Source organism: Macaca nemestrina, chromosome 5 (genome assembly GCF_043159975.1).
Source record: "Macaca nemestrina isolate mMacNem1 chromosome 5, mMacNem.hap1, whole genome shotgun sequence".
Taxonomy (NCBI): domain Eukaryota; kingdom Metazoa; phylum Chordata; class Mammalia; order Primates; family Cercopithecidae; genus Macaca; species Macaca nemestrina.
This window is the reverse complement of record NC_092129.1, coordinates 14,135,758-14,156,204: the sequence shown is the minus strand read 5'-3', so window position 1 is coordinate 14,156,204 and position 20,447 is coordinate 14,135,758. Positions and strand designations below refer to the sequence as shown.

Genomic DNA, 20,447 nt, shown 5'->3' with positions numbered 1-20,447 from the left:
CTTCTGGGGAAAGTATTGAGTAAAAAGCAGCATACAGAGGAATAAGGTTGGAAGGAAGAATAGAAAAGAATGGGGGCCCCAAATTTGTGATTTACCCACTCCAAGCCAAGAGAGAAAGCTGGGTGTCATTCTTGAAGGAGCCCACCTCACCCCCACACCCAATTCATGGCCATGTTATGTCAATTTCACCTTGAAATATCTTTTGAATCCATCCACTTCTCTCATCCTCACTGTACAACATGTCACTTGCCTGGATTCCCGACAAAGACCTGATTGATCCTTTCTACTACCTCCTGCTGGGCTTTCTCCACTGGAAGTGGTGATCTGTTTGGGCTCACCATTGTACCCTTAGCTTAGGATCAAACAGAGTGCCTTGCTAAATGAATGGATTTGCATTAGTTATTAAGATGAATATGACCGTGTCTCTGCTCTGCTTAAAATCCTTCTACGGTTTCCCTTGGCCTTCAGAATAAAATCTCCAATCCAACTTCCTCTTGGGACTCTCTTCCCCATTCTCATTTCCAGTCATGTGGGTTCCTTGCTGTTCCCCAAACATAGTCAGTTCTTTCCTGCCTGAGGGCTTTGTGGCAGGTGATTTCTCAGCCTTGAAAGTTGTCTGCCCTTACTGTGATTCATGACTACTCATCTGTCTTCTAACCTCAATCAAACCACCTTGTCACATCCTCTCGTGGCACTCTCTACACCTTTGGCGCAGATGTCACTGTTTTTACATCAGGGTCTCTGTCTCTCTGGCTATGCTGCAGCCACAGCTTCCTGGCCCAGGACCATGGGTTTGTTGCTTGAAGATACTGGCCCACAGGTAAAAAGCCATATTATAGGGTGACTTAAACATGTCACCTGCAGTACTAGAGACCCAGTTTCTGGCCCCAGGCCCAGGAGATGAGAAGTTGGAAGGTGACAGAACATGGTATGGGGCAGAGAAAAGGAGATCCTGTCTTCATGGCTCAGGTGTTTAACCTAGGCTACTGCTATGTTTTACGTTCGCAAAAACATTAGAATAGGACTCTTATTTTTGTTTTTTGTTTTTGTTGTTGTTTGTTTGTTTGAGATGGAGTTTCGCCCTTGTTGCCCAGGCTAGAGTGCAACAGTGCCATCTCAGCTCACCGCAACCTCCGCCTCCCGGGTTCAAGTGATTCTCCTGCCTCAGCCTTCCTGAGTAGCTGGGATTACAGGCATGCGCCACTATGCCCGGCTAATTTTGTATTTTTCATAGAGACGGGGTTTCTCTGTGTTAGGCTGGTCTTGAACTCCTGACCTCAGGTGATCTGCCTGCCTCAGCCTCCCAAAGTGCTGGGATTACAGGCATGAGCCACCATTCCCAGCCTTAGAATGGGACTCTTTTTAAGCTGACTTCATGTACCACCCACTTATTTGATCCAATGTGAATTGGCCAATGTGATTGTGTCAGTATTTTTAGTTCTATATACACATAATTTGAATCATGACTCAAGATTCTAATTAAGGAGAGAAACTCTTGTAGTTAAACAATAAATAGCTTTAATAGAGTTTTTTTTTCTTTTTCTTTTTTTTTTTTTTTTGGAAGAAATTCTAAGTGGAATGTAGTTTGGGTCTTCTAGTCTGTTCATTTCTTAGGGCAACATTGAATGATAGGATTTTGGAGTAGAAATGGGCTGAGGCCGAGTAATTAAATTGCCTCCATTTAGAGAATGGGTAGACGGAAGTGTGGTTGGTGACATCCAAGGTCAGACTAGGCTAGCGTGAAGCAAAGCTGGAATCCAACCAGACCTTCTGGATTCCAGAACAATGTATTCCCTACTGCTTTATGCCCCCATGTTAAGTATTTAATTAGCATGAGTTGAAACTCCAAGTCAGCAGTTTTTAGCACTGATGAACTCATTATTGTTCTCTGATCTTTTTTAAAGACAAATTTTATGATGTGTCATTCATAGAGCCACATGACCCTGTTTGGCAGAAGGCACTGAGTCAAGCCAGACCCCACTGAGCCTTTGCAAAGGCAGTAAGTGGAGCGGCTAGTTGTGTGCCATCTGCTAGTGAAAGGGAAATGAGATTATTCTAGAAGCCCAGGACTGACTCTAGATCTCTTAAGGTCTCTGGATCTCAAGGACAGCAACCCTCTTATTTATTCTTCAGTTTTATTAGTGTTTCCAGTGTAACAGTGTTACTTCCTCTAAACAAGACATAGCTTCTCTTCCTATGCCAACCTTTCACGTGTCATTTTGAATCAACCCTGGGTTGGTGGAGCCCAGGGTAACCCAACTGTAGTGGACTTTAGAACGTTTTTACACTATGTATTTAAATATGGGTGTGTCTGATATTCGGCAAATTAATTTCAAGCCAAATGATGTGTCACACTCAAAAGCTAGGATGGGCCCAACTGAGAGGCTGCACTGATTTTCTGAGCGTGACCTGGCTGAATTCCCTCGCCTCTCCTGGCAGAGGACATTTCCCCTTGCTTTCCTCCCACTGCCTGCTTCTCAGCTCGAGCTGGGAACAGTGAGTGTTCAGGTCTTACTGGGTCTCAGAGATTTTTCAGATGAAATGCAAAATGAGAATAAAGGGAGAGCCCTATTGCTTCCCAGCTCTTTATGGTTTCTGGATCTCAAGGACAGCAACCCTCTTATTTATTACTGGGTTTTATTAGTGTTTCCAGTGTAACAGTGTCACCTCCTCTAAACAGGAAACAGCTTATGCCAGCCTTTCATGTCATTTTGGGTCAACCCTGGGGTGGTGGAGCCCAGACAAACGTGGGCCCCCAAACAGCTCTGCCACTTGTTGTGTGCAGGTCACAGAATCTCTGTGACTCAGTTTACTTTCTGGTAAAATGGGACTCTTGCAAGCACTGACGTTGAGGTAATACTCATAGGATGACGGTCAATAAATGAGACAATGTTTTTAAATATTAACTAGCTGAAAGACTGGAGGCGTCCCTTCACTTGAGGCGCTGTTTCCTCATTGGGAAAACGACGAAGCTGATCCCAAAGGCCTCTTCAGCCCTTTTCAGCAGACACTCCCGTGGGTCCTCACTCTAAGGCATTCTTGAACATTGAAAACTTGGTCTCCCTTTCACACACCTCTCCTCTTCCCCATCTTTTAGTGGTGGTCTAACCCGCCCGGCCATCCCCTTCCCTCTCACTTCTCATAGCCATTTGGAAGCTGCAGATTGCTGAGTTTCCAGGTCTTTAATCTGCGCTCTTTGCCCTTGGCCCGGGGTGAGGGGCCGACCTGTCTCAAGGGAGGCGCACTCCGCGCTAGGATCCATCCTGGGGCGCCCGGGCCGTGGATCTCCAGGTGGGAGACTGGAGGAGAGCGCAGACGTTCCGGCGCCACCCTCGGACCCGCCGGCTTTTCCAAACCTCTTGAGGAGCCCGAGTGCCCTCTCGGCCCGGCGCTGGGAGGCTGCCGGCGGACCTGGGACCGTGCCGGGATTGGGGGTGGTGCGGGTGGTCCTCGCTCGCCGCGGGGAAAGCTAGCCTTGCACACGCAGGCGCCGGGAAGGAGCCCAGACCGAGGGTGGGTGGTCCAGCACCAGGAGCCCTGAGCCTGGAACTCCTCGGCCCCCATCGGGCCAGACCCATACGGAGGCCTCAGAGCGGAACCGGGAGACCGCAGCGCCACGCCCTAGGGCGCCACCCTGCAGGCGTGGGCGGGCCCGGGACTGTCCCCGCTGGACGCGGTGGGGGGATCCAGAAGTAATAAGATGCTAATGCAGCGCGAATAAAGCCCCGGCGGCGCCCCGCGCCCCTCGCGGAAGCCACACTCCGCGGCACTCCAGGCGCACGCCGGGGGCCGCCCCGCGTCCCAGCATCCCCGCCCGATCTCGGCGTTTCCGACCCCGCCCTCCCACCCGCTCAGACCGGGTTACCAGCCCGGCAGGAAGCGGCCCGTCCCGGCCCCGGAGCCGCCGGTAAGTCGTCCAGCGGAGCGGGCTGCGCGCCCCGCGGCTGCGTGGAGTGAGGTGGGGTGCGCTTCCGGGGAAATGCGGCCGCGGGCGCTCGGGAACCATGCCTGGCAGGTTGGGCAGGTCTTCCCTCAGCCCAGCCTTGCTCACCCCGCGTCCGGACTTTGTCGTCGAGAGTGTCGGGGACCCCCACTGCTGTCGCCCGCGGACCAGCTCCCTCTCCATCCTTTCAGACCGCTCCACCTCTCTCACAGCCTTTGTCCTGGCGTTTCCAGGCTGAGTCGCCCGTTTCTTCCCTTTCGCCGAGGTCTTCCTCCTTCCACTCTCCACCCCCAAGAAGGATCTTTGCCCTTCCGTCTTAAGATTCCGTGTGCCTTCGTCCGGGCGGCCCGCAGCGGGAGGCTTTCATCTCTTGTCTCGGCGCGGCGGGCTGGGAACGGAGGGGCAGCTGGAGGGTGGAGGGGCCAGAGCCCCAGAGACTTGCCCCCGCTGCTGCCACTCACCCTCCCTAACGCTGCCATGAACACCCGCCTCCTCCATACCCTCTGATCCCTTCCGGGCCCCGCGTGAGAAACCCCCTCGGGCACTCTTCAGGTGGCGTGGGAGGGGGCGACAAAGCGAGGCCTTGTCTCCGGAGATTCTTGGGAGAGCGCGCCCGGGTGCACAGGGGGCGGGGCGGGGTCGATCGGGGAGGGGGAGCCTAGGAGGGGCGAACCCGGCTGCAGTCGACCCCCAGCCCTACCCACGGCCCCCTGGAGCAGGGCACATTCACAGAGGAAGTGTTTTGACCACAGTGCATCAGAAATAGACCCAGGCCTCTGTTCCCCAGTCAGTCGCAACATCCTGCCGTCTGTTGAGGTAGTTTGGTGGTGGGAAGTGGAACCCACGGACAGAGGCTGTTTCTCTGTCAGGAGGCAAGCACGAGTGCTGACGAAAACTTTGCCCTTGCCATGAGGCACTTCTCACACCCAGCGTGGCACTGAGGCCATCGAGGGGCGCCCGGCACAGGACGTATGGAGGGAGATGGGGCAGGATACGTGCGCAGCAGCTGGGGTCGTGGGTATCAGATCTGTCCATGTGTTGCATACAAAGGCAGCTCTGTCCTTTCCACATCTAAGAAGTCCCCCCACGCCCTGATTCCAAGGCCTAAGGAAGGCAGGCTAAGAATTCCTACCCAACGGCTTGGAGATCCCTGGACAGGGAGGCTGAGCTGGAGGCTCCCCTGGTGTCCCATCTGCCCTCTGTGCCCAAGACTAATGTTTTTCACTTCCAAATTTGGCAAATTTCACTTGGGAGTGGACGGGATAGCAGCTGTCTCTGGAGCAGATGCTGGCAGGGAAGTGGGCTGGGAGGAGCAAAGCCAATCACTGGTGAAGCCCGAGTTCCCTGGGGACACCAGCCTGCTCTCTTCACCTCCCTTTCTTTTTTTATTTCTTCTGTTCTCCAGCCTCTTCCCCTTCTTTTTCCACCTCTCCAGCCACTTGCCTCTGCCCAGCTGCTGCCCTCCCCGGGAGCCCCAGGGAGGCCTCCATGGCTTCACCCACCTCCACCAACCCAGCGCATGCCCATTTTGAGAGCTTCCTGCAGGCCCAGCTGTGCCAGGACGTGCTGAGCAGCTTCCAGGAGCTATGTGGGGCCCTGGGACTGGAGCCCGGTGGGGGGCTGCCCCAGTACCACAAGATCAAGGACCAGCTCAACTACTGGAGTGCCAAGTCACTGTGGACCAAGCTGGACAAGCGAGCAGGCCAGCCTGTCTACCAGCAGGGCCGGGCCTGCACCAGCACCAAGGTGGATACACAGTGCCTGGGATGGGGTGTGGAGAATGGGGGGAGTCAGAGGAGGGACAGGATGCCATGCCCTCACTGCCTTGTGTGTTCACAGTGCCTGGTGGTGGGTGCCGGACCTTGTGGGCTGCGGGTCGCTGTGGAGCTGGCACTGCTGGGTGCCCGAGTGGTGCTGGTGGAAAAGCGCACCAAGTTCTCTCGCCACAACGTGCTCCACCTCTGGCCCTTCACCATCCACGACCTGCGGGCACTTGGTGCTAAGAAGTTCTACGGGCGCTTCTGCACTGGCACCCTGGACCACATCAGTGAGCACCACGTGGTGGCCTGGAGGGGCGGGTGAGCCTGGGCTTATAGGCAGGCCAGTGGGGAAATGCTGGGCCAGCCAAGAGTCAAAGTGGACAAGATCCATATCAGCCAGGTGACCTTGAAGATTCAGGTCCCCCATCCATAAGTTGTCTTTTAGGCTGAGTGATCGCTACGACCTTTTCCAGTCTGACCAGGCACACACTGGTACATGGAGAGCTTGTGCTGCCCTAGGGTCCCTGTTCCTAATGTCCTCTCCCTTCCAGGCATCCGGCAGCTCCAGCTGCTTCTGCTGAAGGTAGTATTGCTGCTGGGGGTGGAAATTCACTGGGGTGTCACTTTTACTGGCCTCCAGCCCCCTCCCAGAAAGGGTAAGTATTTCTATGCTTCCTGGAACCTCCCCCTCCCCCATCAAGAACTTGGCCAGTATCTGAAAAAGGGTGGGCCAGGAGTGGCCTTTTTTGTTTTTGTTTTGTTTTGAGACAGAGTCTTGCTCGCTCTGTCACCCAGGCTGGAGTGCAGTGGCACAATCTCGGCTCACTGCAACCTCCGCCACCCAGTTTCAAGCGATTCTCCTGCCTCAGCCTCCCGAGGAGCTGGGATTACAGGCATGTGCCACCATGCCCAGCTAATTTTTGTATTTTTTTAAGTAGAGATGGGGTTTTGCTATATCAGCCAGGCTGGTCTCGAACTCCTGACCTCAAGTGATCCACCTGCCTCGGTCTCCCAGAGTGCTGGGAATACAGGTGTGACCCACCACGCCAGCTAGGAGTCTCCTTTTCTTTTTTTTTTTTTGAGACGGAGTCTCGCTCTGTTGCCCAGGCTGGAGTGCAGTGGCCAGATCTCAACTCACTGCAAGCTCCGCCTCCTAGGTTCATGCCATTCTCCTGTCTCAGCCTCCCGAGTAGCTGGGACTACAGACGCCCGCCACCTCGCCTGGCTAGTTTTTTGTATTTTTTAGTGGAGACGGGGTTTCACCGGGTTAGCCAGGATGATCTCATCTCCTGACATCGTGATCCGCCCGTCTCGGCCTCCCAAAGTGCTGGGATTACAGGCTTGAGTCCTTTTCTAATAGTGTGACCTTGGGCAAGCAACTCTGAGCCTCAGGTTGAGCATTTGCAAAACAAGAATAGCACTTCCTTCCTTACCTGCCTTCCATGGCTGCTGTGCAGGTATAATCTGATAGATAATATATCATTGCTTTCTAAACCAGAGAGCCCTTTATACATGTTTTGATGATTTCACTAGCTTGCCCTGAGAGTATAGGGGCTCTTACGACTTCTACGCCTTTGTGCCTCTCATACCCCCTGCCCCAGGGAGTGGCTGGCGTGCCCAGCTCCAACCCAACCCCCCTGCCCAGCTGGCCAACTATGAATTTGACGTCCTTATCTCCGCTGCAGGAGGTAAATTCGTCCCTGAAGGTGAGTGATCACTTCCCTCAAAGAAGCCAGCATCTCTGGCACCTCCTGGGCCTTTCTAGATTGTTATAACACCCTCCTCCTGCCATTGTTCACCTACCGCCACCTCTAGGCTTCAAAGTTCGAGAAATGCGAGGCAAACTGGCCATTGGCATCACAGCCAACTTTGTGAACGGACGCACCGTGGAGGAGACACAGGTGCCGGAGATCAGTGGTGTAGCCAGGATCTACAACCAGAGCTTCTTCCAGAGCCTTCTCAAAGCCACAGGTCAGGGACCCTCTTGCTGAATTTCCCCTCCCCTTGCCTGACTGTGGCCTGGCTCCTGCCTCTCCCTTCCAAACCTGTCCTCGCTGCAAGGAACTCCACACTTTTCTGTTTTTTGGTCTCAGCCGCAAAGGAGAAGGAAACTGTCCTGTCAGGGATTAAGCAGGCACAGCCCTAGTTGACCACCCAGCATGAAAAGTCCTGGAATCTCTCAAAGATGAACTGTGTATGGGAGTTTTGCTTAAGTGGTGCTTCAAGAAGACGCCTATGTTTACTTTGGCTTTGCACTGCCATGTGACCAGGTGGTGCAGGTCTCCCAAATGCCATCCCATCCAAGCTTCCCTCTTTGCTCTAAGCCCTCAAGCCTCCTGGGCCTGGGGCAGATGGTTGTTTGTGTCATCAGGACTCACAGGGTTCTATGTGTGGAGCACTCACGGCAGCCTAAGCTGGGATCCCAGCTCAGAGGTCTGGCCGTGTTGGGATGTTTGGGGAAGGTGATACATTATCAGGAGAATATCTCCTCTCCCCTGCCCTGTACCCCCAGGCATTGATCTGGAGAACATCGTGTACTACAAGGATGACACCCACTATTTTGTGATGACAGCCAAAAAGCGGTGCCTGCTGCGGCTGGGGGTGCTGCGCCAGGTGAGGCCCAGTGCTGGCCGGGAGGGGCTGCGTGGTGAGCCCCGGGAGGCAGAGGCTAGGCTCGGACACAGTCGACACCTGGGTGTGGGGACCCCGTCCTCTCCTGCCTTTGTCCTGGCATTAATTTCACCTCTAAAAGTTCTCTCGGCCAGGCGTGGTGGCTCACGCCTGTAATCCCAGCACTTTGGGAGGCCGAGGCAGGTGGATCACCTGAGGTCAGGAGTTCAAGACCAGCCTGGCCAACATGGTAAAACCCCATCTCTACTAAAAGTACAAAAATTAGCTGGGTGTGGTGGCGGGCGCCTGTCATCCCAGCTACTCGGGAGGCTGAGGCAGGAGAATCATTTGAACCTGGGAGGTGGAAGTTGCACTGAGCCAAGATTGTGCCACTGCACTCCAGCCTGGGCAACAAAATGAAACTCTGTCTTTAAAAAAAAAAAAAAAAAGTAATTTACCCTGGGATTTACAAGGCAACAGAAATCATATTCTGGGCTAAACACCTTATACCAGCCACAGTAGATATGTGTCAGCTCCCTGAGGACAGGCATTTTTGTCTCTTTGTTGCTTGCTGCTAATTGCCAGTACCTGGAACAGTGCCAAATACATAGTAAGCACTCAGTATGTGTTTGCTGAATGAATGAATTCAGCAATGTGCTAGATACTGTGTTTAGAGTTACATTTGCATTGTCTCATCTAATTCTCATGAGTACCCTGATAAATTAGGCATGTTGTCTCTAAGTGATGGACAAACTAAAGCTCTTGAGTTTGTGGCAAGTATATGACAGTAGTGATATAGGCAGAACAGCCTGGGACCCCAGCAGCAGGGTGAGTGCTGAGGAAGGGGCTTTGAGAATTCCAGGCTACTGGAATTCTAGTCCCAGCTCAGCCTTCAACTGCTGTGTAGTCTAGGGCAGCCCCTTCCTTCTCTGGGCCCCAGGATGTGCACCTTCTGCGCCCAAGGGGGCGGCACTGGCCCACTGACCCTGCTCTCAGAGGTGTCTGAGGTTCTGCTCTGTTGACCATACAGGACTGGCCAGACACCGATCGGCTGCTGGGCAGTGCCAATGTGGTGCCCGAGGCTCTGCAGCGCTTTGCCCGGGCAGCTGCTGACTTTGCCACCCATGGCAAGCTCGGGAAACTCGAGTTTGCCCAGGATGCCCACAGGCAGCCTGATGTCTCTGCCTTTGACTTCACAAGCATGATGCGGGCAGAGAGTTCTGCGCGTGTGCAAGAGAAGCATGGCGCCCGCCTGCTGCTGGGACTGGTGGGGGACTGCCTGGTGGAGGTGAGGGGTTCAGGAGGCACAGGAGTTTCATGGTTAGGGGAGGGAGGTTAGCCTAGTATGGAGGAGGGGATAAAAAGGTCTGCCTGTGGAGGGGAGGAGCTAAGGGCTGCCTGGTGTGGGGACAGCCCCTTCTGCTGTGATCTTGGTGGGTGTCTGGGCTTGGGATGCACCTGTTGGATTCTCCCTGAGCTACTTCCTATTCCTCTGACACCGCAGCCCTTCTGGCCTCTGGGCACTGGAGTGGCGCGGGGCTTCCTGGCAGCCTTTGATGCAGCCTGGATGGTGAAGCGGTGGGCAGAGGGCGCTGAGCCCCTAGAGGTGTTGGCTGAGCGGTGAGACCTCAGTTGAGGGGGGTGTGGGCAGGGCAGGGCAGGACATGTGACAAGGCTCAGGAAGAGGGGAAGGGGTGCTGGGTGAATAGATGGAGGAAATAGGCAGAAGGCCTGGCAGTTCCTGAGGGATGGGTGCTGACAGGTGCCCTCCCATTCATGCCCCTGCCCCTTACCCTCACCCCCTCAGTGAGAGCCTGTACCAGCTTCTATCACAGACATCCCCAGAAAACATGCATCGCAATGTGGCCCAGTATGGGCTGGACCCAGCCACCCGCTACCCCAACCTGAACCTCCGGGCAGTGACCCCCAATCAGGTCAGACCCCCGGCACCCCCACCAGGCTTCCCAAGCCAACCCCCTCCCCCGAGGTCAGGCCCTCTCTGCCCAGTCACTGCCCTTTGGGGTCAATCCTACCCCCGGCAGGCCCTTACCCCCGGACTGAGGGGCTGTGTGGCCAGCCTGCCTTGAGACCTGAGCGGGGCTGCCTTAGGTACGAGACCTGTACGACGTGCTAACCAAGGAGCCTGTGCAGAGGAATGACAAGACAGATGCAGGGATGCCAACCACCGGTGAGCAGACCTTCTTCCTGAGCGGTGACCAAAATATGTACTACCCAGCGAGGCCTAGGTGGTCCCCGCAAAGCAGCTGCAGCCTCAGGACAGGAGCAGCGTGCCGGAGCACTCGTTGTTGCTGGTGGGTTGGTTGGGGGCCTGCTGGAGGAACAGAGGGGCAGCACCGCACAGGCAGCAGCTGGCTGCCAGTCTGAGTGGAAGTGCTTCAGTGTTTTAACCACCGCTACAGCCACAGTGGTGCTGGCAATCTCCCCTGCTCCCAGTTTAGTCTGCTGCCCTCTACGTGGCCAGTTGCGATTTCACTTTATTCACTCCTCTACTTTATTCCAAATAGATTTTTTAAAAAGAGAATTGGGATGAAGGAGGGCTGTTGACAGTGAGCTTTAGGCTGGTGCTCTAGTAGAGGTGGGTCCCTGGCTCCTCCTCCCCTACGGAACCCCCACACCCAGCAGCTGGGCTCCCTATATGCCTGGGATGGGCAGAGGGGGCCTTGGGCACAGCGCAGCCTTCTCTCCCAGGGTCGGCAGGCGGGTCGGCAGGCACCCAGGAGGAGCTGCTACGCTGGTGCCAGGAGCAGACAGCTGGGTACCCGGGAGTCCACGTCTCCGATTTGTCTTCCTCCTGGACTGATGGGCTAGCTCTGTGTGCCCTGGTGCACCGGTTGCAGCCTGGCCTGCTGTGAGTCCCTGGCAGACCCACCTCTCCCTCATGATCTCAGTGTAGGAGTTAGCACATCCAGCTGAGTCCTAGAGACAGTGTGCTTCCTTGCATCTGCCGACAGTCTTGTGAGACTCTAATGCATTCAGATAGTGGAGAGCTTTGTGAATGGCACAGGCCCCCAAAGCCAGTAGTGTCACTGGGTTGGGCACTGGGTAGCAGAGACCGCACACCTACCTTCAAGCCTTCTTGTACCCCAGCCACTGCTTGCTGTCCCTCCCCTCCTGCTGCCCCTTCTCCCCTCAGTGGGGTTAGGTTCTTGTCTCTAGTTGGCTTTTCTCCCTGACACCCCACAGGGAACCCTCAGAGCTGCAGGGGCTGGGGGCTCTGGAAGCAACTGCCTGGGCACTAAAGGTGGCAGAGCATGAGCTGGGCATCACACCGGTGGTGTCTGCACAGGCCGTGGTGGCAGGGAGCGACCCACTGGGCCTCATTGCCTACCTCAGCCACTTCCACAGTGCCTTCAAGAGCACGGCCCACAGCCCAGGTGACTTGAAAGGAAGGTGGGCAGGATAGGTGGGATGGGGAGGTGTCTGTGTGTGTGACAGAAAAAGGGAGAAGGCACCCTCTGAGGGCCAGCTTGGGAGAGGTGTCCTTCTGGGTTGGGGAGTGACTGTCTGTTCTAGGGGTACAGTGTTGGCACCCCCATCCACACTGATGCCCTGGCTCTCCCTGTAGGCCCTGTCAGCCAGGCCTCCCCAGGGACCTCCAGTGCTGTATTATTCCTCGGTAAACTTCAGAGGACCCTGCAGCGATCCCGGGCCAAGGTGAAGAGTGGAGGCAGGGCTGGAACTGAGCAGGGAGGAGTGGGCAGGGGGGTACCCAGTGGAGATCCTGGAGTGATGGTGAGGACATTCAGAAAGTGGCAAGGACTGGGGGCTCAAAACGTCACATTCAGAGCTGTTAGGACTTATTGCAGGAAAATGCAGAGGACGCTGGTGGCAAGAAGCTGCGCTTGGAGGTAAATGCAGGCAGGGGCGGGTGGGTCTCCTACCCCACATTTTATCCCCTTTCCTGATACTGTCTTCACGATTTCTCATCGCCCCCATCCAGCCTCCCTGCCTAGTCTCACTCCCCTTCCCTTCAGCCCCTTCTGTTCATCTGTACGCATCCCCTCCCAGCTGGCCCTGCCCCTCTACCCTCCCTGCCTGAGCACTTACCTCCTTAGATGGACGCCGAGACCCCAAGTACTGAGGTGCCACCTGACCCAGAGCCTGGTGTACCCCTGACACCCCCATCCCAACACCAGGAGGTGAGAGCCAGGGCCTCGTGTGCAGGCAGAGGCCTGAGGAGGGCAAGGCGGGGACATTTCATGGGAGGGAAAGAACTTTGGAGCTGGCCTTGGCTCTGCCTGACCGTGTCCTGGGGGTCCATGTAGGCTGGTGCCGGGGACCTGTGTGCACTTTGTGGGGAACACCTGTATGTCCTGGAACGCCTCTGTGTCGACGGCCATTTCTTCCACCGGAGCTGCTTCCGCTGCCACACCTGTGAGGCCACACTATGGCCAGGTGGCTACGAGCAGCACCCAGGAGATGGTGAGTGGGCCTGGGAGACTTCCAGAGAGACTCTTGGCCTGGTCCTGCCTGGGGGACAAAGAGCTTGAGGTAGAGGGGCACAGGGTGGAAACAGGCTCAAGATGGCACTTCGTTCTCCTGAGCTCAGGGTCTTCTCTATCCCCTCCAAAGCTCCAGATACGTGGTTCTGAGGAACAGGAGGCTGGCAGAAATTCACCTGCAAATCTGTCTTGTTTTCCCCACCTTCCTTCATAAACTTGTTGCGTGTCTGGGCACTGGGCTGCCCACACCAGATGCCTCCTCTCTCTACCCTTTCCAGGACATTTCTACTGCCTCCAGCACCTGCCCCAGCCAGACCACAAAGAGGAAGGCAGTGATGGAGGCCCCGAGAGTCCGGTAAAGACTGTGAAGGCATGTGTGTGTACTGGGGCATGGGAAGAGGAAGAGGGTCTCATGAAACCAGCGCTCTGCTGGGGGTAACTGAGTGTCTTTCTCTACTAGCATGTAAGCTCTGTGAAGGCAGGGATGCCTGTCTGCTTACACTTCTTGTTCTCTCAAGTATCTAAAACACAGCCGGACACTGTTCGTAAACAGTTTTAAGCAAATGAATGCCAAGGCTCACTTTTGCTCCAAAGGGGTAGCCTCACCCCGCAACCTCACCCCACCCTGGGCAGGTCACTGACCAGACCACATGGTGGCTTTTCCAGGAGCTCCCCACACCAAGTGAGAATAGCATGCCACCAGGCCTCTCAACTCCCACAGCCTCGCAGGAGGGGGTCGGTCCTGTTCCAGATCCCAGCCAGCCCACCCGTCGGCGGATCCACCTCTCCAGCCTAGAGCGCCAGCGGTTGTCCTCCCTTAACCTTACCCCTGACCCGGAAATGGAGCCTCCACCTAAGCCCCCCCGCAGCTGCTCCGCCTTGGCCCGCCACGCCCTGGAGAGCAGCTTTGTGGGTTGGGGCCTGCCAGTCCAGAGCCCTCAAGGTAACTGCCATCCTCGCAGATGTGCTGACCCAGGATGGGACAGGGTGGGAGCACTGTCTTCCTGCAGAGGAATTCTGGGGAATACAGAGGGAAGTTGTGGGGATCCCAGGCCGTGCCAGCCTCTCCTCTGCTCCATTCTTCTCAGTTCCTCCCATGCCCCAACACACACATTCAGTCTTTACCAGGCTCGCAGGGCCTCCATCACCACCATGCTCTCTGTTGCCTGACTGGGGCAGGTGCTGGAGGCAGTAGAACTTCTCAGTTCTTCTTCTTCTCAGCTCTTGCGGCCATGGAGAAGGAGGAAGAAGAGAGTTCCTCCTCCAGTGAAGAGGAAGAAGATGTACCTTTGGACTCAGATGTGGAACAGGTGAGTGGGCCAGTGTGCAGCCACGAAACGCTCTCCAGCCCACTGCAGGAGAAACCTGCACTGCACTCCATCCTCTGTACCCTTCTCTTGGAATGTCTTCTCACTCAGCCTGTCATATCTCTGGCCTCCACCTTTTCTATCAGAGCTTACCCCACTTCCAGCACGGGTTCTTTTCTGCCTTTCCAAACAACACTTCTATCCACCAGGGGGCCCAGGCCCTATCCCTGACTGGCCTGATCCTCCCATAGGCCTTGCAGACCTTTGCCAAGACCTCAGGCACCATGAATGACTACCCAACATGGCGTCGGACTCTGCTGCGCCGTGCGAAGGAGGAGGAGATGAAGAGGTTCCGCAAGGCCCAGGTGAAGCCCAGGGGTTCCCAAAATTCTGATGGGGTCAAAGTTCTGAGTTCCTCCAGTGCTCTGTTCTTGAGCAACCCAGAGACTCCTGGGTATCCTCTCTTGTACCCCTCAGACCATCCAACGGCGACTAAACGAGATCGAGGGTGCCCTGAGGGAGCTAGAGGCCGAGGGCGTGAAGCTGGAGCTGGCCCTGAGGCGCCAGAGCAGTGAGTGACAAGCTAGGACACCCCTCTGCCTCCTAGCACTGTGTTGAGCTCCACGCTGCAGCCCATAGGAGTCCCAGTGGCTGTGCCACACAGCTAACACATGCCTGTGACACCCTGCTCTCCTGTGGCCCCTAAGCCTGTGACTCCTTCGGTGCTGGCTGGAAACCTCCTGACCACCCCACCCATCTTCCTTCTTCTCAGGTTCCCCAGAACAGCAAAAGAAACTATGGGTAGGACAGCTGCTACAGCTCGTTGACAAGAAAAACAGCCTGGTGGCTGAGGAGGCTGAGCTCATGATCACGTAAGGGGAAGGGGATGGTGACAGTGGTCCTCGGGCCAGGCTCCAGGCCCTTGGGCACCCTAGACAGCTCTGCTTCTACAATCCCTGACCTCCACAGGGTGCAGGAGTTGAACCTGGAGGAGAAACAGTGGCAGCTGGACCAGGAGCTACGAGGCTACATGAACCGGGAAGGTAGGTGAAATGTGGGGAGAGGCAGACACATCCCAGGGTTGTGTCATGCAAGCCTCATGATCTCAGATACTGATCAAGCAGCATGGTCCCTTCTCACTTCAGTTCAATCAGAGCTGCACAGTTGGCTTTTATACAAGATCTCCTTAAAAAAAATGGTGCTGCTCAGTAGTGCTAGAAAACCACTGGTGTTGGCAACCGTCCTAATTTGGCAGCTTAGGAAACAAAGCCCGGGTTATAGAAATCACATAGGCTGGGATTAGGCTGTGGCTCTCCTGCTTCCCTGCCTAGTTCCCTGTTCTCTGAGCTTTGTCTCCCCCGTTTTAGAAACCCTAAAGACAGCTGCTGATCGGCAGGCTGAGGACCAGGTCCTGAGGAAGCTGGTGGATTTGGTCAACCAGAGAGATGCCCTCATCCGCTTGCAGGAGGAGCGCAGGCTCAGCGAGCTGGCCTTGGGGATAGGGGCCCAGGGCTAGAAGAGGGTGGACTGTCTGCTTTCGTTCTCACAAGGAAAACCCCTCACCCCAGCACAGTGCCACCCCTGTTCATCTGGGCTGCCTGGCAGAGAGCCTTGCTGTTTACAATTAAAATGTTTCTGCCACAAACAGGGCTCACACTGCCTACAGGTGGGAGGTGGGGGCGTGTATGGGGACAGGAGATGTGTAGGAGCCTAAAGGTCTGTAGTGTGACAGTCACACTGACCCCTGGCTCCCATTGCCTCTACAAGTAAAAAGGCAGAGCCACTAAAGTGCCAAGCTTTATTGTTCTTTAGTTCTGTCCCCCTCCTGCTGCCCCAGGAGTAGGGCTGGCTGAGGCTCTGGGCCCAGGTCCTGGGCCTCACTTGCCCTTCCTAACACATGCTGGAGTTCAGCGTGGGCCCTATATAAGCCATTGACCTCCTGCACGTGGAAGAGGTAGAACGCACCTGCCCACAGCACCAGCCCTACGCTGGGGGTCCAGAGCAGTATGGCAGCTTCCCTGGCCCCTCCTCCAGCCGCCAGGACACACAGCAGTGCCAGGAGAAGCAGCCCCAGGCCAATCACATAGCTAGCGAAGGCAGCCCACCAGCGAGCCTGAGCCATGCCCAGACCCAGCTCCGTCCAGGCCTCCTTTAGCACACTCATCAACGGCGACCTCTCTGCTGGTCCTACAACAGGGCAGGGCAATGGGGCAGGAGAGAGTCAAGAGTGGAAGGGCTGCTTCAAGTGGGGCAAGGGCCAAGTTAAGGGTGGGGGTGACTCACTGTGGGTAGAGTTGGGGCTCTGCTGTGGGGGGCTGTGCCTCACAAACAGAGTAGCCATCAGGGCTTCATGATCAGAGAGGGGGGTGCCGCTGTAAGGGTCGTTGCCTGTAGTGGTTTCAAGACTCTTACAGGAGATGTAAAACCCAGAAACTGCCTAGGAAAAGTAAGGACCAGAGAGAAGCTTATATATGAGGGCCTCTTCCCAGAGAACCAGCTCCTGGCTACCCCGCTTTCCAACCATCAGTGGTCCAAGACTAGACTAGTTGAGCAAAGGATCTATACAGGTTGGTGGTAGACAGAGAGACACAGTGGATGAAAGTATGTTGAGGGGAGGAGCCCAACCTTGTAAAGCATGTAGTCAATGCGGACACCAAAGGGAAACGGCTTCAGCTCCTGCTGGTTGACGTAGCAGTTCTTGGGTACCATGGTGTTGCCTTCTTCAGAGCCCTAAGGGAATCACTGGCTCATACTAGGATGTAGGGGAGGAGAAGGGAGAGAAGCTGGGGATATAGGTGGGGAAGTAACAGGCAAGTCCTCTCACCTTGAAGTCCCGAGTTTCAAGGTAGGCATCACGGAGCCCTGTCCACTCCTTCAGCAGGCAGCAGCCCAGGTCTTCCGGGTGCATGTTGAGGTCTCCACACAACAGAACCACGTCTGCCTTCTTGGATGTGTGGCTGGGGGAACCATGTTGGTGAGGCGGGAGTTCTTCCCTCACCAGCTCTTCCCCATGACTGGGGCCTTGTTCACCCCTAGCCCCTGGGTCCCATCCCACTTCCCCGTTCAAACCCAGGCTCACACACTGGATGAACTGGGCCAGTTCCCAAGCTTGGGCCACGCGATGTGCTAGGTAGATGTCCTTCCGTCGATTGTATTCGGCATGGAGCTGAGCAAGACAGATGAGATCACAGCAGATAAGACTGAGGGTCCTAGGGGTATGTCTGAATCAAGCCTGTGTCTGTCACTTGGCATGGTGTTGGGTATAGAATGGATAAGCCTTGCCCATTGCTTCCTTATAAGATCTTGCCCCCACACCTCACCCCCAGGCATTAGAGCTAGAGGAGTACCATCTCTCTGTCCCAGGACTGGGCTGCATGTCCCAGCCCTAGGCACTGCCAGCTTCACTCACATGGGTCACATAGGCGTTGAGCACCATGCCGCTTAGATGGAGCACCAGCAGCCCCACAGCCTTCCCACTGAACCAGTCACCATGATGGATCTGCAGGCAGGAGGAGACAGAAACTCAGGGCACCACCACCGTCTTTCTGCCCATCCCCTGCAGCTCTCAGAGGGCTGCCTCCTGTACCTTGTATTACTGGAGGTGGGGAAGGGAGGTGGAAGAGGTCAGAGGTCTGGTTTACCATGTAGGGGTAGCCATTGAGGGTGTAGACATGCTGGGTGAGCTCCTGGATTGGGTGTTTGGAGAAGACACAGAGGCCACTGCCAATGATTCCGCTGAAAGCCAAGCCCTGCTTAATAACCAGAAAAACAGGAAGAGACACCCAGCCCTCTTCCCCTCCCTTGTCTTCCAGCTTTGATCAGCTATTTTTTTCTTTTTCTACTGCTGGGACTAGCCCTAGAACAAAGGCAACAGCCTTTGGAGGAGTATACGGCAGCCAGAAAACAAAGCTGAAATGGGCTGAAGTCATAGGACCTTCTTGGTTCACCCTTCCCCTTCTCACATCCAGAGAGAGAGAAGGCTGGAGGAGACTGGAGGGTGCAGGCAGGATAGGGAAGGGCTGGCAGGGCCAAGAGCCTCCTGGGATGAAAACAGGCTTCAGGCCCGTGGGCTTCTCACCTCCGGAAGTGGTGTGCAGCTGGGTAGGTAGGTGACAGCTTCTGTCTCAGGTACTGGAAGTCCTGCTCACTCCACACCTAAGGGAGGCGGTAAGGATGTCTGCCTGGCCTTTCCCCAGGGGGAGGATCTGCCCCCAGGTGCCCTCCTTCCAGCCTGGGTTCCACATGGTGCTGCACAATCTCACCTCCTCCAGCAAAGCCAGGTCGAAGCTCTCCTGGTTCAGAAAGTCGCCCAGGCGCCTCATGCGGTCGGCCCGGTGCTTGCTTAAGTAGGGAATGCCCCTAAGGAAAGGAAGAACGAGGCAGGTGATGTGACCGCTGGGACCACCAGCGCTGGGGCCAGATGTGGACTTTGGAGGTTCGGGTTCCCCTACACCCTGAGATCGTGGCGCGGGATGGGGTGAGGAAGGCTGCATGGGTGCGAACGGAAGGCGGCCCCCAGACCGCACTCCGTGGACGCGCTCACCAGCAGTTGAGGTTGAAAATCCGCAGTCGCAGGGAGAAGTTGGGCTTCATGTCTGGGGCACTCCAGGGGCGCAAGGCGGCTCTAGCTCCCCAGCGACGGCTGCGGTGGGGACGGGGGCGGCCGGCGGCGCCTTCTCCCTGGCCCGTTCCTTCCTCGCAGGCGGCGCGCACAGGTGGGCACCAAGCTCGCGCGGCTCAGGCCGGGCCCGACTCCCGCGTTCCCTCGACAACCGGCCGGCTGGTTCCAATCAGGCGGGCCGCCAACCCGGAAAGACGATCCGCTGCCGAAATCCGGGTGCCCAAGCTCGGCGAGGGCCGCGCGCCAGGACCCTGGGGGTCTGCAGAGCGCCCCCAGGTGGGCGGCTCCCGGTTCCTTTTCCTCCAAGCTTGTCCCCGGCCGCCGCCGCCCGCGCGCCGGCGGCCCAGCAACAGGCTCAAAGTTGAGGAAAGGCCGGGCCGCCACTGGCCGCCTTCGGCCCCGCCCCTGGGCCCCGCCTCCTGCGAGCGGCGGAGGCGGGGCCGCGCAGTTGCCGGAGCGACGCGCAGTGTTTGGGGTCACCCGGCGTCCCCGCGCGCGGCCATGGCAAGGCCGCAGCCTTGCGGGCCCCAGCAAGCCAGGTGCGGCTCGCCGTCGCTGCCCGAGCGGCCGCTGCAGGTGAAGGTGGTGGGGCTCTTCAGCTGCCCCAACTTTCAGATTGCGAAGAGCGCCGCTGAGGTAACCACAGAGAAACCTGCGTCGCGGGCCGCCCTCCGCGCTCCCGGCTCTCGGCGGCGTGGACTGCAGGCGCGACGCCTCCTCGAGGCGGCAGGGGTCGAGGCCCCACCGGCCGAGGAAGGGGCTGGCGTGTCCTAGCCGGGCGGGCTCCGTCTGGAGGACCGGGAGGAGCGTATAGGGGAGCAAGTGCGGGTCCGGGGGCTGGCGTTCGACTTTGCGACGAGATCTGAGCGAAGGAAGGGTTCAGAACCGTTCTGGGAAATAAGGAAATCCCCTCCGAGGCGCGCGCACACACACACACACACACACACACACACACACACACACCCCCTGCGGATTTCGTTCTACGTCAATTTTTTATTTAGTTATAGATTTTAAAATTCATGGAAAAATAACTAGCTGATTTTTACAACCCCCCCCCCCCCCGAAGGCCCGCCAAGCGATTTTTGTAAACTATTCATTCGGGGAGGTTCTTTTCTTTGAATTTTATAGACCCGTCACTGCGTTCCTATCGAACTAGATGCTTCACAAGTGCTTTGGAAAATCATTTGTTTGTAAACACTCAGAACGATATTAAAGGAAAAGCACTTGAGGAAACTGGAAGAATTTGGCCAGATCAGTTATGATGCAGCACACTTACAACCTGAAATGCCAGGAGAAATGTATGAAATGTCGGCATGTAGAATTCAGCCCTTCTTACAGGGTTTGCTCCAGAAATGTCCATGGCAGACTTCTCGCCGAACCTCACTTGAGTCCAGGACCATGCTTTAGTTAATGTTTTTAACTCCCGAAGTACCCAGCTGGATACTTGACAACAAAATGTTTCCAAATAGAAGACAAAGTCTTGGGCGAGGTGACTCACGCCTCTACTCTCAGCACTTTGGGAGGCAGAGGCAGAGTTCTAGACCAGCCTGGCCAACATGGTGAAACCCCGTTTCTACTAAAAATACAAAAAATTAGCCGGGCGTGGTGGCGGTCGTCTGTAATACCAGCTACTTAGGAGGCTGAGGCACAAGAATCCCTTGAACCCGGGAGGCGGAGTTTGCAATGAGCTGAGATCACACCATTGCACTCCAGCCTGGGCAACAGAGCCAGACCCGTCTCAAA

General features: G+C 56.1%; 3 protein-coding genes across 8 annotated transcripts in view; 2 read left to right on the top strand and 1 right to left on the bottom strand.

Moving 5' to 3' along the window:
• Positions 1 to 3,765: 3,765 nt before the first annotated feature.
• Positions 3,766 to 15,878, top strand: LOC105492054 (microtubule associated monooxygenase, calponin and LIM domain containing 1). 3 transcript variants are annotated; one of them, XM_011758908.3, is made up of 25 exons: positions 3,766 to 3,907; positions 5,379 to 5,689; positions 5,783 to 5,990; positions 6,255 to 6,359; positions 7,305 to 7,409; positions 7,519 to 7,674; positions 8,216 to 8,316; positions 9,344 to 9,601; positions 9,818 to 9,933; positions 10,121 to 10,247; positions 10,423 to 10,501; positions 11,023 to 11,182; positions 11,518 to 11,708; positions 11,900 to 11,988; positions 12,141 to 12,182; positions 12,390 to 12,473; positions 12,600 to 12,756; positions 13,055 to 13,146; positions 13,443 to 13,719; positions 13,998 to 14,086; positions 14,335 to 14,448; positions 14,561 to 14,654; positions 14,856 to 14,955; positions 15,053 to 15,126; positions 15,451 to 15,878. In XM_011758908.3, exons 2-25 carry the CDS (start codon positions 5,432 to 5,434, stop codon positions 15,597 to 15,599), a joined length of 3,225 nt encoding a protein of 1,074 aa, XP_011757210.2. In that variant the 5' UTR covers positions 3,766 to 3,907; positions 5,379 to 5,431; the 3' UTR covers positions 15,600 to 15,878. The 3 variants fall into 3 exon arrangements, with proteins under 3 accessions (XP_011757210.2, XP_011757209.2, XP_024651889.2); XM_011758907.2 differs by having other exon boundaries at positions 5,349 to 5,689; XM_024796121.2 differs by lacking the exon at positions 3,766 to 3,907 and having other exon boundaries at positions 5,405 to 5,689; positions 13,055 to 13,131.
• LOC105492052 (sphingomyelin phosphodiesterase 2) lies at positions 15,868 to 18,759 on the bottom strand. Its single transcript, XM_011758903.3, has 10 exons — positions 18,627 to 18,759; positions 18,346 to 18,442; positions 18,162 to 18,238; positions 17,725 to 17,818; positions 17,493 to 17,582; positions 17,167 to 17,249; positions 16,908 to 17,040; positions 16,709 to 16,813; positions 16,367 to 16,520; positions 15,868 to 16,270 (listed from the first exon to the last, which is right to left on the bottom strand). Exons 1-10 carry the CDS (start codon positions 18,674 to 18,676, stop codon positions 15,882 to 15,884), a joined length of 1,272 nt encoding a protein of 423 aa, XP_011757205.1. The 5' UTR covers positions 18,677 to 18,759; the 3' UTR covers positions 15,868 to 15,881.
• Positions 18,437 to 20,447, top strand: part of LOC105492053 (peptidylprolyl isomerase like 6) — a 49,548-nt gene continuing 47,537 nt past the window's right edge. For 2 of the 4 annotated variants that reach the window (XM_011758905.3, XM_071096287.1), the window contains exon 1: positions 18,437 to 19,340. In XM_011758905.3, coding sequence (XP_011757207.3) covers positions 18,504 to 19,340 — 837 coding nt within the window. In that variant the 5' untranslated portion in view covers positions 18,437 to 18,503. The remainder of the gene's footprint in view (positions 19,341 to 20,447) is intronic. The other 2 variants (XM_011758906.2, XM_011758904.3) reach the window with 2 other exon arrangements.

Bases quoted from the DNA above. Each gene is read 5' to 3' on its own strand.
- LOC105492054 (XM_011758908.3), top strand. From the start codon at position 5,432: ATGGCTTCACCCACCTCCACCAACCCAGCGCATGCCCATTTTGAGAGC. The intron at 7,675-8,215 runs GTCAGGGACCCT...CTGTACCCCCAG, and splicing joins GAGCCTTCTCAAAGCCACAG to GCATTGATCTGGAGAACATC. The intron at 14,087-14,334 runs GTGAGTGGGCCA...ATCCTCCCATAG, and splicing joins TGGACTCAGATGTGGAACAG to GCCTTGCAGACCTTTGCCAA.
- LOC105492052 (XM_011758903.3), bottom strand. From the start codon at position 18,676: ATGAAGCCCAACTTCTCCCTGCGACTGCGGATTTTCAACCTCAACTGC. The intron at 17,250-17,492 runs GTGAGTGAAGCT...TGTCTTGCTCAG, and splicing joins TCAACGCCTATGTGACCCAT to CTCCATGCCGAATACAATCG. The intron at 16,521-16,708 runs GTTGGGCTCCTC...TACTTTTCCTAG, and splicing joins TTGACTACATGCTTTACAAG to GCAGTTTCTGGGTTTTACAT.